Genomic DNA, 15,172 nt, shown 5'->3' on the forward strand with positions numbered 1-15,172 from the left:
CCCCATTATAAGTCAATGGGAAATTTTGGGGGCCTCTTACACCCCAGGGGTACAGCTTACACCCCATTGTGAGGTATGTTCTTACACAGCCTGTCAGCCTCCTTTAATGTGGTAAGCCACAAGTTTCTACAAGTTTCTCACTCGCAGCTTTGACCCGTCAAAGTTTGTCTCAATGTTAAGTCAATGGAAATTTTGGGGTGTTTCAGCGCCCCGTTTAGGAATTCGGAAGGTCCCATCAGTTAGAAAAGATATAGCACACCTCGTCAGATCAGACCGAAAGTCTGTCCAAAGTTTGATGGCTGTAGCTTGAAAGCTCTAGGACGAGTTAGAGTTAGAAATTTTAGTCTCAGAAGAAAAGAAGAGGGAATAATAATAATAAGTTTAAGTGCAACAACAGTATGTTGGCTTTCTCAAGCCAACATAATAAGTTTAAGTGCAACAACAGTATGTTGGCTTTCTCAAGCCAACATAATAATAAGTTTAAGTGCAACAACAGTGTGTTGGCTTTCTCAAGCCAACATAATAATAATAATAAGTTTAAGTGCAACAACAGTATGTTGGCTTTCTCAAGCCAACATAATAATAATAATAAGTTTAAATACAATATCAGTATGTTGGCTTTGTCAAGCCAACATAATAATAATAATAAGTTTAAATACAATATCAGTATGTTGGCTTTGTCAAGCCAACATAATAAGTATGCAAGATAGTAATAGTGATGCTTTGCATAAATGCAAGCACCACTAATAATAAAAAGCCCAGTAAGAACAGTACAGCGCATTTTCAATGCACTGTAATAATAAAAAGCCCAGTAAGAACAGTACAGCGCATTTTCAATGCACTGTAATTAAGGGAAGCTTTTTGTGGATATAGCCTAAACTAAAGTCTCAGAGTAATGCAGATTTCCTAAGGCAACTTTATAAGCCTTAGACCCTGTTTACATAAATGCGTTTACTTTTTAAAATACATTATTCTGCCATGTTTAATCCTATCATCCAGAGTCATTAATAAAGGCTGCAGACCCTGTTAAATGAGAAAACAGAAAATCCCTTATTACAATGCTAAGAGAGATCTTCTCTGCACACATGACTGATACATTCTCAAAGTGCCATTGTTGAAGTTGTGAACCCAGACGGATCTACATGACAAATGACAACTACGATCAGTTATGCATAAGGGTGTCATGATTTCGATTTTAAATCTAAATCGATCGAAATTAAGTCACAACTTTGAACTTCAAATAAAAAAATGGAATCGTCGATGCTGCCACGCCCCCATGTCACATCCGATCGGCTTGCAAGTGGGAAAATAACACGTGTTGAGTGTTGCGAGTCAACCTCCTTTAAATTAGCCAGCTACAGCCAGTCAAAAGATAACATGGCATGGCATGCAGGAGACACCACGCAAGCTGCTCATGTAAAGCAAAAAAGCAAGCGCCTCTCGCCTTCAGCTGAACTCTATCAGAGGGCGCGACCGCTTGTGCACAGCAGAACAGCGTCTGACAGGACAGCTTGTTTCTCTGAACTGAGACCCGTTTAAATAAAACAACTAATTTCAGTTGATTAAGAGTTATGAAAACAGCATTTAAACACGACTTATTGGGGTATAGTCTCACAATCTCGTCTCACGGTAATAAAAGCGTGTTTTTAAAGTGTAAAGTACTGACAGGAATGTTCATCTGACAGGAAGTTTTGTTTTATCAGGTATGTGCGTGTATCATATTTTTCCACTGGCAGCACGACTAACATGGCAGGGCATCTCCGGGTTCAAGGTCAGATATTATATTTTGACCCCCCTAGTTAGGCGTGACTCGGACATGAACCAAAGAGAAAATTATCTTCATTTAAAGGTAGCACAGGAAAATGTAGCTTATTCTATGCTAACATCATTGAAATTAATTTAGCTCAGACAAATAGCCACCTTGGTGAAAAAATAACCTCAAGAGTCAAAGAGAAAATCTCAGCCCAAAAACAAGAAGACAGTCAAGAACCAATGCAGCTTACTTGAGAAAAAATACTTAGAAAAATTGTTGAAGGCATATTTTGTAGGACATAAAGAGTTAAATTTTCACCAGAAACATTCAGACGTTTAATAAAATAACAACATGATACTGATTGGTTTCTCCAAAGTGAGTTTATACTATAAAGATATACATGACTGCTGTGTGTTATGGCTCTGTCACTTTTAACCCATTTTTAGTAAAACCATGAAAGTTCCATGCTATGACAAGTGTCTAGATTTACAAACATCCACCTGTTTAAAACCTGAGTTTTTAGCAAAGTGTTTAGCAGAGACATAGACATGTATGAACCTTATAAGATTTTTAGACTCTTCTGATATAAAATTCAAATAGGCAACATGTTTGATAACTCATTGGTTTTATATAAAAAAGAGTGAACCATTGCACCCATAAAAAGTAAATGCAGTATGAACACAAACTTTAATGTTCAATAAGGCCTTGGCGTTAATGCACCATACCATAAAAAACATATAAAACCCTTGTTCTAATTTGAAAATATGCCATGCAAACATAATGTCAGTCTGCTAGCACAAATCAGAAGCCCTTTTCACACAGACATAACGAGAAAAAAATACACGGAAAATGCATCCAGGATTTGTCCAGGATTGTTTGATTTTTGGACACTGCCAATGAATTTCCGGAATCTGTGTGTGCGTTAACAAAGATACCGTAAAGATCCTGTAAAGACACGTGACATGTTTAAAGTCCTGCACTTAGTTGTTTTTCTCCGGAATGTCTGAAGTATGCTTATTATCTGTGATTCTTCTCTCGAGAAACTACGCATGTGTATTAAAGTATATAACAAGATCATAAGGAGCGCTGTTCTGTCATGCTGGTAAATGATCTCAGCTTAAGTCTAGTTTTCCAACATTTCTCGTCATGAATGTTAATCTGTATTAAATCTCTCATTTTAAAGAGCTAAACCATAACTTTATGTTGCCAGGACACACGTATCCTCACTCAGGCACATCTCTTACAACATTGTTTCTGCGTTTCATTCACACAGAGGGCTTTCTGGGTATGTTACTGCAATGTTCCTAGGTTCTCTATACGGTAGCGATCCTAGAACATTTAGTAGATGTGTTCACACAGAAGCTTGTCTGCCAATTTTAGGGGTATTTTCTGGGACCAAAGTGCTGTGTGAATAAGGTTAGAGTGCCTCTAGCAACTCTACAGTATGTGTAAAAATAACGGGAACAATTTTAAAAGGCAGGAAGCCATAAATGTCCTGAGGAAGAGGGAGAAGGAATAAGATAAAGCCCCTTCTGTTCACTTAAAATGTAATATTAAATAAAGTACAAGGTTTTCACAGCTAGAAATAAGCCCAACATAACACACTTCAGTAAACAACTATAAGTGGCCTCCACCTTCATTCTTATAGACCTACTCCAATCTGTTCCAACACTAAAACATCAAACCCCTCACAATAAAATCAGATCAATCAGTTAATCACTACCAAATTGGCATCCTAGGAAAAAACCTGATCACCATCAGTAACAAAGTATAAATCGCAAACCATGTAAACAACTGTTGTAAACCATTTTTAAGCCCAAACAGAAGCAGGTTATTTCTATTCAAGGAATTTAAAGCTCAGTCTTTTCATCGGCTACACTCTGTAGTTCCATAACCCGCTCTAGAAGGGGCACTAATATTTCTTTCAAGTTGGAAATCCAGACACTGAGGCCTTCTGGCATTTTATCGGCTAGAATCTTGATAAGATGGATCCAATTCAGGTTTAGATCTGCAACAACAGGCAATTGAAGCAGAGATTTAGGGCACAGCCATGAGCAGTCAAATCTATTAGCCTTCAGAAATAAAAAGCACTCCATTTCAACACAAAAGGAACCCAACCCCCTACTGAAAACTTTAGCATTTACTTCTGACAATAATTGTTTTGCTCTGTTGTTATGCAAGAATTGTGGGATAGTTTAGTCATAAGATCAACTCAGTTGTCAAAAGCTGATTCAGTCTATAAGTTAAAATGCTTAAGCTTGTGTGTTCAGACATAAAATGTAATTCATAATTACTTGGGGAAAAACTGTAGCTCTTATTTAAGAGCAAGGATAAACCAACTTGACTGCGAAACTCCATTCCACTTTTAGGCAATAGGGATGGGAAGATTCCCAGATTAGCTTAGTGCATTGGCAAAAAAAGTTTATAAACTGTGCATCGGACACTAATTAGCAGTTGCATCGTGTCTAACATATTGCATCATTAAAAAACTGATTTATTTACGTATAATAATTAGTAGATGCGCTTTACTTTTTATTTAGAAATATTTTAAGATTGTTTTCCCCTCTCCAAACTGTTGCTACGTCCTGCTGGTGTATCACAACAATACAAAAACCGAGGTGTGTCATGAAAGTCACAGAGCATAAAAAACACGAAATGGAGTTTAAATGATATGGATTCTAAATATACAGTCTATGCTCTAAATGAGTCAAGTGGAATGGATTTGAGGAAGCAGCCATGGGAAGGTCAAGGCTGTAGCTAAAATGCGTAATGGAGTTTAATTTATTAGGGCATTTCTATCTAGTGAAATGGATTTGACTGATGCTGCTCTGACAAGTAATCAGACATATGCGCTTAATTAGAGAAAAAGTGAGTGGAACCAATATCCTTTCTTTAAGGGTCTTAAAAAGTGGTCTTATAAGGATTCAGACACCCATGTATATATCCAATGTGTGGAAACTATCTGTACACTCTAAGAAAGTATGTGTTAATTTTTTACACATTGTTTTGTGTTTAACACATACCGGAAAGGGATTAGCTACAAACAGAACTAGGCCTTAGTTTAATTAGGAAATATAACTAGTTTTAACAAACATGTCTTACTAAAAACATTACTGGCGTGCATTTTGAGGCAAAACAAAGGGCATCAATGTATTTTAAGATATGTCAGTGCAAGTTGTGTTCAGTTTGGACAGCTCTTACATTTATATGTGTCATATGTGTCATTGTGTGTTGATTTTTTGTTAAAATAAATAAATATGACATGGCAAGATGTGTTTAAACAACAAAAAATGTGTTGTTCCAATAATAACACAGAGATGTGTCTAGTTAGGGACAACATAAATGTGTTTGAGGAAGCAGCCATGGGAAGGTCAAGGCTGTAGCTAAAATGCGTAATGGAGTTTAATTTATTAGGGCATTTCTATCTAGTGAAATAGATTTGACTGATGCTGCTCTGACAAGTAATCAGACATATGCGCTTAACTAGACACAAAATGTGTTGTTTTATCACAACCGTTTTAAGAGTGTACCATATTATATGGCATAGCATTATATTTTTTCATTGCATCAGACCCCATTGCATCGTAAAGGGGGGAATACGTCTCGGTTACTATCGTAACCTCGGTTCCCTATCGAGAGCGGTCTCTCGACATTGCGTCCGCTGACGCTATGGGGAAACTCCTCCCTCTTCCGGTTGTTTTGGTGAAGTGGGAGGAGTTAACCCATAGCGTCAGCGGACGCAATGTCGAGAGACCGCTCTCGATAGGGAACGTCTCGGTTACTATCGTAACCTCGGTTCCCTGAGAGACGGGAACAAGACATTGCGTCTGCTGACGCTATGGGTTAACTCCTCCCACTTCACCAAAACAACCGGAATAGGGAGGAGTTTCCCCATAGCGTCAGCCAACGCAAAGTGGAGTGACCACTCTCGAAAGGGAAGCATCGTATTGCATCGGTAGCTGCTTCATATGTATCTTTAATGTATCGCATCGTAGGCTATGCATCGGGATCAGTTATGGAGATGCACATCCCTAATAGGCAAATAACCAAGCTTAGAGGAAAGACAAACAACTTAAGACAGAAAGAGTCAAAGACAGACTTCACCTGGGCTGCTTTGTAAGGCCAAAAACACTCATTAGAATTATGTATGTTGTTTATATGCCACCTTACACTTTCACGATTAAACTACGCTAATTTTGTCTTTGGTATTTTTCTAAACAATAAAGAATAAAGGAAGAAACTACTTTACAGTACAAATCTGAACTTACTTAATAATAACTAAATAAAATATATACCTTGAGGTTGGTCAGAGGCACCACCTATGAAAAAATATACAAAAATTATCATCCAGTAAAAGAAAAAAATCTAAATTTAACTGAATAAAGAATTGGTTAAATGACTAATTACATACACAATACACATTTTTATAGAGTGTATAAATGTACTGTATACACTTAAACAACAAGTGATGCTAAACATTTGACTGGTGATGTACTGTATATTGAAAAATACCTTCATAACCAGGGCCTGATCCACGCCCTAAAAAAACAAACAAAAAATAAGTCACATTCAAAGACACAATTATATAATTTTACTTGTACAGTCTACTACATAATCTAAGGGTGTTTTCAGACCTGTAGATCAATTGCTTTGTTCCAAAACCGGGGATTAAATTGCTTCAATGTTGCAATTTTATGTTGGTTTCGCATTCACAAGGCAATATTTTAAAACAAACCAGACTTTGTTAATACAAGTCACATGTGAGTAAACTTTCTCTTAATCCATCAGAGTGCATCTGTTTACTTTCTGTGATTCCGCTTAAAGTTGTCCATCAGGATTGACAGCTTTGTAGGATTATTGTGTGGCTTTTTTGGTAATTGCGGTTATATTACTAAATTATTGTAAGCAGGAATCAAAACTTAGGTGGGACAACATTCTTACTAGGGGTGTAACTATCGGACAGTTCATTATGATTTGAAACATCAAAAACTTCTTCCATGCAATTCAATTAATGAATTAATAAATATATTGGTATTCCGTGCCTATGTAAGCAGTTACAATTTTACTTACAAATGCAAACAAAATATATAACATGAACTTTTATTAAACTCTTTGAAAATGGCACAATCTCTGTCCCAATTGTAACCTTTACAACAACAACAATGAACAAAAATACACTTTTTTTAAAATAAAGAAATATGAATAATGAGGGGCAAAATGTCACATAAAATCAAGCTTATGAAGGCAACAGTCAAAGTCTTTCAGTATCTTGTGCCAATATGTGCAATAGTGACAATACAGTTAGACATTTCTGTAATTTTTACAGTTATTCAGTGTACACCACATAGTATAGTACTGTAAACTATTTATACAGTATAAATAACTGCAGGGCTCCAGACTAACATTTGAGAGAGGTGGCACTGGCGCCACCAAGTTTTACAGCCGGTGGCGCTGGGCCTCATTTTGGTGGCACCAGTCACTGGGTAGTGTAAAAACAAAAACATCAACACTAAAACCAAGTCCAAACATGTCCAAACATTTATAAATTCATTAATAAATAGATAATTTTCTTTTTTTATGTACATATTTTTTATTTTATTTTACCATACTCTTAACATATATTTGCCTTACTGTAAACCATTAAACTTTCAATCCACTTTTCTTACTTTGTTGTAAAAGCTTTAAGCTACTTTAAGGCCTAGTCCACATGGACACAGGTATTTTTATAACCGGAGTTTTTCCTCCTGCGGTTAAAAAAAATCTACGCCTACATGAACACACAAAACACGTGATCACGCGCTGTCAAGAGCATGCTACACCAGCAAGCGGTGATATAACTCAAATTGTAAAGCCACATTTGCCAATCAGAAGCCTAACAAAAGTGACGTTGCAAGTCAAAAACCCTGGTTTTACTGTCTACATGACAACACCGCAACCAACATTTCTTAAAATACTCACCCTGGCAGGGGTTTTTAAATATGTTCTGTTTCATGTGATACTGCGTGTCCGTGTGGATGAACAGCTGAACCACATAAAAAGTCACGGTTATAAAAATACCCATGTTCGTATGGACAAGGCCTAAGACAGACTTGAGTAAAGAAATCACATTCTTGTGCTGTAATCAACACAAAATGTCTATATGCACTTTGGAGATAAAATTTGGCCAGGACTTGTAAACTCTAATCTGAGGTACTGAGCACAATGTTGTACATCTTTTCTGACTTCTGGCATGAACACAAAGTGTACAGCGCTAACTTTACATCGGTTTCACAGCACAGGTGTGAGCAGCGCGTAAGTGGCTCATGTTTTTTTCGGCGCCCATGTAAACAAGTTAAAGCATGCACAACACACGCATGAGCAGTGATGCAATAATTTCAGCGTCGGCTCCATTTTTGCTGTGCTGCTAACGCTCAATTAAAGTGACAGTGCATTGTTTATGGTTTAAATGGTCATGGCCAATGTCGGCTGACTCCCCGGGGTTGAAAAACCAACATTAAGCCTAGGAGGGAAAAAACCCTTGGGAGATATATAGATCGACTGTGTGTATATATATCAGCTGATATATATGGGATGTAAACGGTATGTAAACGGATAAGGACATTAAATGGGTTTCGTCGGTGGTCGTTGGTCAGGCATCGGCTGGGCATCACGTTTAAGGACAGCCAGTAGATCAGTAATGTGTTGACCTCCACAGCAGCCGGAACTGGGTCTGTTTGTCTCAATGTCCTCGGGTTAAAGTAAGAGACAGGGAGAGAGAAACAAAATCCTATTAGCGTAGGAGATTGAATGTAATGCAAGTGTCACACAGTGTTGTGATTTAATATCTGCTCGGTTCCAGACAGGCTAGCTATTGCGGCATAAGTATATTACCCAGACGAGTTATGTTAATGCTTTGTTTCATACAGGCTAACTACTGCGAGATAAGTACATTTACTAGACACATATGAATGCTTTGTTAAAGAGAAAAGTCTTAAGTTTAAATTTAAAGTAATAGACTGTGTCTGATTCTTGGAGATCAGTTGGCATATCATTTCAGAGCTTAGGGGCTAAGTAGGACAAGGATCTACCACCTTTAGACACTTTTGATACTCTAGGGATAGTTAAGTGTAACGACGGGGAAGGAGTTATAGGTCTTGAATTTAACGCGTGCATTAGGCTTGCTAAAAAACAAACAAATGTATTGTCCATATCTTAGGATGAAGTTGAATATGCCTGTCCGTTTATTATTATGGCACATAAATCAAATAAAGACAAATAAAATACTTTACAAAACTTCAACCTTCATAACACATAAACAAAATACTAACTTAACATTAGCACAACCGATTCACACGGTCAAAAAACTTTGACAGTCCATTCCTCACCACCTGCGGCTCATTAACACAAACTTAAACACATCAGAAAGGCTAATGGCGCCCTCTAGTGTCAAACAAAGAAACTCAATATGTAATGGCTCCAACAGTTAAAGGATAATCAACAAACACCACAAACCACTCGGTGAGTAGCACAGTTTTGAAAATGAACGTTAAGTGTTGTTTTAATGACATGTTTGTGCATGGTCATTGACTTCCATTCTGAAGCAGTCAAGAGACCCTTCTAAACGAGTCAAAAAGTCAAGACACGACCCCATTGTCAAAATTTTAGTGTTCATCACTGTAGTTCATCCAAAACAAACCAGAAATGAGACTCAAAGTGTTAAATACCGGAATTATCCTTTAAGAGAGCAGAATTCAGTTAGTAGTATTTTAAATTGTATGCGATATTTGACTGGTGTAAAGATGCCAGAATTGGGCTTATGTGGTCACACCCACCGACAGAGGGGGGCAAACGGGTCTGTTGTCCCGGGCCCAGGGTGGGGGGGCCCAGAACTGGAACCTAGTGTTTCCCATACATTGATTTATCTGTGGCGGGCCGCCTCAAGAGCGTGCACGCGCCCCTCCCCTCTCTCTCATTTTGCATGCAGCGCGCCTTTATCACATAACAGTGAAAAGTATTTTAACTCGGCGTTCCTCCGTGTACTTTCTTTTGCGCGTAAACATCAATGGTCACAGATGTCACTGACAGAGAAGTCGGCTGATCGAGTTCATCATGAGTGACTTAACAAAAGGTTAGCATTACCACACATACCCGTTCTGGTGTGAGTCTGTGTTTTCGAGCTCTTTCCCTACCTACGATGCAGTATGCCCGTGCACAGCATAGTAACAGCAACCGTGTATTCTCTCATATTTCTGAATTTGCAACAAATTGCGCTATACGCGATATACAATAAAACTACCACTCGTGTTTAAGATAAAAAGCATAACACTGATGAGAAGAGCAACATCAGTACAGCCTCAATGTAAATGTACAATGATTTTGTCAGATAAAAAAAGCAGTTAAAGAAAGAGCTGATTGGATTAAACAAGGAGTTACTTGGTCGTGGGTCGTTACTGGGTCCTGTTTAGTCACTATTTTATAGACAACAGAACAAATAGGGCCCTATCTTGCACCCAGCGCAATTGACTTTGTCAGTGACGCATGTATCATTCGTATTTTGCGCCGGCGCACAGCGGGGTTTTTCCCTCCACAGACGCACGTCAGCAAACTAGGGAATGAACTTGCGCTCCCTGGGTGGTTCAGCGCAAAAAGGAGGCGTGTTGCGGCGCAAACCATCTCTTATGCTATTTTGCAGTTTCAAAAAACAATTGCGCTACTAACCAAAAAAAACTAGTCTAAAGTCAGTGGCGCGTTGCGCGTGGTTCATTATGCTATTTTAAGGGCGCATGCTTGACCATAATGTATAGCGTGCACAACGCGCATACACTTTGCTTATCTAATCTACACAGATGCAACAGTTATTTTTGCAAATCATAAATTGTTACACTTAAAAATATTAATACACGAGATAAGGGGAATCATAGTGGTGAGCATTGTGGTGATAGTTTTTATTTATTCTCATGCAAATAACGATTAAAATATTTTCATAACTTTGTTGTGTGGCTGTATTACGTTTATTTTATGTAAATAATAGTTAAAATGTTTTCATAAGAAACCTTAATGTATATGAACTTGATTTGTAAGAGTACTTTGGGGTTGGACCTTGCTTGCGTTTCTTGGGTCCGATTTCAAAGCCCCCAAACCCTTTCAGCGGTGAGGGTGGACGCAGCGATGTCCTCTGCTGGCGTCAAGTCCTGAGGCAGATCCACCTCCCGTTACACGGCGTGCCCGATTTATGCTGGCAAGCGTGGGATTCCCCCGTACAAGGACGTCGGTCTCCTCGGCTGTGAACCGCTCCTGGCGTGCGCCTGGTAAATCCATCATAATAATAGCAACCCGCCATGGAACTTGCGCCCTTGCGTTTAAAGGGAATGTTGGCTAGCGTTCTGATTGGTTTATTTGACGTTACGCCCAAACCACACCTATGCATAATGAACCTACTTCAGACCAACCCCTTATTGATTTGCGCCCGGCGCAAGAGTTATTTCTCACGCCGGGAAAATAGCAACAGAGCCCAAGATCCGCCCACAAACTCACTTGCGCGTTGCGCTTCGCACTTGCGTTTCAGATCATTAAAATAGAGCCCATGATATGTAAAAATAGCATTCCCAGATAGCAGACAAACAGTGAATCAACATTGAAATTATGTTAATCCATCAACCAAATTATCATTGAATTAACATTGAAATTTTACATTGATTTTTCATCAGGTTTGCACCCTGGAATAATGTTATTTCATGATGCAAAATCAATCAAAAAGTGTTAAAAAACCATTCTTTCTTCAACATAAATTCAATCACTCAAGGTAGCAGACCAACAGTGAATCAACATAGAGTTGATGTTGATGCCATTAACCAAATTATCATTGAAACAACGTTGACATTTTTCGTTGATTTTTCATCAGGTTTGCACCCTAGAATAATGTTATTTCAATGATGGAAAATCAATCAAGATGGATATAAAATCAATGTTTATTGAACATCATTTCAATAGTTTAATTAACAATATAGCAACAATATAAAAAAAACAAGCTTTATCTACTGCAGGATTCAATGTTACTAAATCAAGTCTGTTTTGACTAGTTTTAAAATCAGAGACCATGTAGGGCTACAATTAACATACTTTAAAAGCAAAAAGTCACTAACTTGCAATACACCCAAGGCCGCCTTAATGCACGGGCTTACCTGGGCTGAAGCCCAGGGGCCTCTCAAGTTCAGGGGCCTCCCAAGTTCACGTTAATATTGTTTTGTAACTCGTCAGGTTATCTGTCAATCACTCTAATTGCACGTTACATGGCTGCTGATTGGTCCGTGGTAACTTACCGTGAAATAAAATATCAGACGTAACAGATTTTTCTATTCCGCGTAATGTGCGCGTTTTCAACTTGGCATTCCTACATGTTAGGCTGAGTGTGACAGAGAAACGGGAAATTATCCACCAACAAATGAAAGAGTAATTTCTGAAATTTCATAATAAGCACTGAGGTGCAGGTCTCTCTCTCTTTGCGCGCGCGCTCGCTCTCTCTGTGCTCGTGCTTTCTCTGGCATGCAGAAGTCTCTCCAACTGTGCGCAAGATACTGTGCCGCCAAATAAAGAAAGGAGTACCCGAACATATTAATGCTGTTCGTTGTTATAAAGTTTAAGTTTACTTGCGTTTATATCAGTGACGCGTGTGCAGCTGTTGCGATGTAGTTTGACGCGATGTTAGCTCACATCTGTTGGTTTAGAAAGACGACGCAACGGTAAATGTGCAAGTCAAAGCGCGACAGGACCATCTCTAATGATCATCCCCTGATCGCACCATTCATATTTATAATGTCCTTATCTATCTTATATACATGTATGTTCCCTGTCTGTTTTGTGCATATTCATACGTGTTCGTTTTACATGCGTAGTATGCATAAATACTAAATACAATGCATACCATATCTTCAATAGCCTACAAAATAAATAACTAATTAAAAAACAAGATTCCGTCTATAAGACTTATCTTTTGTTAACATTAATGCATTTTCACTTTAAAACTAACTTTAACTTCTTATATTTTTAAAACTGTGCTGAGCATTTAGTTAGTGAGTGGCACTTTTCTGCAAATTTGTATATTCTAAAAACTATATAAACATAAAGCTTATAAACATATATACTCTCACACATTTTGGTTTTATTTTCACCACAAGTTGCTGTGTGTGGTTGTTAAATAAACTGTCTTGTGTTTATGCTCAAGTGGGCTCAGTGATATGTTAATAATGATATTATGGTGTTTTCTGGGTCAAAGAGGAAAAACTCACTGTTGTATGTATTGAAAGAAACTAATGCATTTTGTGATGTAGATTACCTAGATATTAAATTTTTTTTAATGAGACTATAAATTGAGGCTATGGGGGGCCTCCAAAACCTCTCAGCCCCAGGGCCTCACATTAGGTTAAGGCGGCCCTGAATACACCCACACAGTTTAAACAGGATATCACGCTCAAGAAATTAAATACCACGAGCAAATTTAAACGTATATCGTAAAATACAATTGTATGATTCAAATTTTTTGCCATAAAATACAAAAGTACAAATTAAAATTATAAATATTATTGCCACTAGAGGACTCTGGAAAATTGAGACAACATCATAAACATACATCAGCAAAATGAATTTGGAAAAGCAATTCAATTTCAATTCAATTCAATTTTTGAAAGACCACATACAGGTACCATACAAAACTCAAAGACAAACACAACTGTACTTCTTGAAACATTTAGTAATTGAAACATTACCACAGTTCATTGTTTAGGACTATTCAGTAACTGAAGCTCCTCCTCTGATGCAAATGCGATGGATTTTCTTCACATTAAACAGAGACACTGTTGAATGCAGGCCCTTTTAAACACCAATCCGTTCACGCCACGGGCATAACATAGCTGTTTTTGCACAGTCACAGCAAGGACATCCTCTGAGGTCTCCCAGATTTCATTGGTTCTTGTGAGACATTCTAAAGAATTAAAAACAAGCAGGAAGTTAGAACTGCATACTGTGGCTACATGGAAAAAATATTTCCTAGACAACATAGTATTGTGTATTGAAGAGTGTGGTTCAAAATGAGATATATCACAGTATGTGTGTGTTTCAGCTTTATGTTTATATTGTTTTTGGAATACAAATTTGCCACTCACTAATTAGATTTTAACTAAATGCTCACCACAGTTTTAAAAATATAAGTTAAAGTTAGTGTTAAAGGGAAAATGCAAAAAATAAATAAAAGATAAGTCTTAATAGACAGAATCTCGTTTTTGAATCAGTTATTTTTTTGTAGGCTTTTAAAGATATACTAAGCATTGGAGATGCACCAAAAGTAAAATTCTTGTCCGAAGCTGACAATTTAAAAAAATATATTTTTCTAATTATTTTGCCAATTTTCTCACCATGATTGCACAATTAAAATTTTCAAAATGTCCTTTTTACTATATTTAGTTTACATTATTTAAAACATTTTTTTACATTACAGCAGTCATTAAATGTCCCTTTTACACCTGGCCACTTCTCTGATCAGATTCATTTGGTCACATAAATGAGTTAATGTTAAAGAGTTAATCCGATCTACTATTCTGCACAAAGTGCAAATAACATTTTCCCTTAGGAAACATTGTACTGTATGTTGAGCAGCGGACGCCGCTGGAGCGATGTAGTTTGACGTGCCATTTGCTCACAGGACAACAACTTTTATCAGAATGACAAAAGAAGAGACTGAACAGTTAAGGTGCAAGTCAAAGAAAGTAAAAAGCGACAAGACCACTTCGAAACAGACTCCATGATCCTTACCTCATAGCACCTTCATATTTATAATCTCCAGATTTAAAGATCTCATATACAGGTATTTTCCCTGTCTGGTTTTTGCATATTCATACTTGTTTGTATGCCTATTTTTAATGTAATGTATTGCATAAATATAAAATACAATGCATACTATACTTCAATAGCCTAGAAAATAAATAACTGATTTAAAAACAAGATTCTGTCTATCAAGCCTTAATCTTTTGTTATCTTTAGTGAATTCTCACGTTAACACTAACTTGAACTTAATACATTTGAAAAACTGTGATGAGCATTTAGTTTAAAGCTAATTAGTGAGTGGCAAATTTGTATATTCCAAATACAATATAAACATAAAGCTTAAACATCTATACCGTTACCATGAAATAAAATGACAAATATTTTTTTATACCACCTGCATTCACGGCATTTCTGCAACTTAAATCAGGCTCAGCAGAGCGTGTCGACTGCCACAGGTGTTTGTACAAAAACTATCATGCGAGACAGAGGTAGTGACAATAACGCCCCATTCAGACAGCCAACGACCAGCAGTAGCAGAGCGACGTGATCTCATTCATTTCAAAGGAAACATGGCGACTTCCGGTGGCACGAGCGAAAGCGAACATTGGCGGGCGTGTCCAGCGA

The 15,172-nt window shown here is 37.5% G+C and overlaps 1 protein-coding gene across 15 annotated transcripts in view; it reads right to left on the minus strand.

Moving 5' to 3' along the window:
- The window catches only part of cd99 (CD99 molecule), a 141,320-nt gene that overhangs the window by 41,288 nt on the left and 84,860 nt on the right, over positions 1–15,172 (minus strand). For 11 of the 15 annotated variants that reach the window (XM_065254891.2, XM_065254895.2, XM_065254893.2 and 8 more), the window contains 2 exons: positions 6,266–6,292; positions 6,049–6,072 (listed from right to left, as the gene is read on the minus strand). The exons of 1 other annotated variant lie outside the window; for it this stretch is intronic. In XM_065254891.2, the coding sequence (XP_065110963.2) occupies positions 6,049–6,072; positions 6,266–6,292 (51 nt within the window). Of the gene's footprint in view, positions 1–2,114; positions 3,762–6,048; positions 6,073–6,265; positions 6,293–15,172 lie in introns of those variants that run through there. 3 more of the 15 variants (XM_065254890.2, XM_065254883.2, XM_065254894.2) reach the window with 1 other exon arrangement.

Source organism: Paramisgurnus dabryanus, chromosome 4 (assembly GCF_030506205.2).
Source record: "Paramisgurnus dabryanus chromosome 4, PD_genome_1.1, whole genome shotgun sequence".
Lineage (NCBI taxonomy): Eukaryota > Metazoa > Chordata > Actinopteri > Cypriniformes > Cobitidae > Paramisgurnus > Paramisgurnus dabryanus.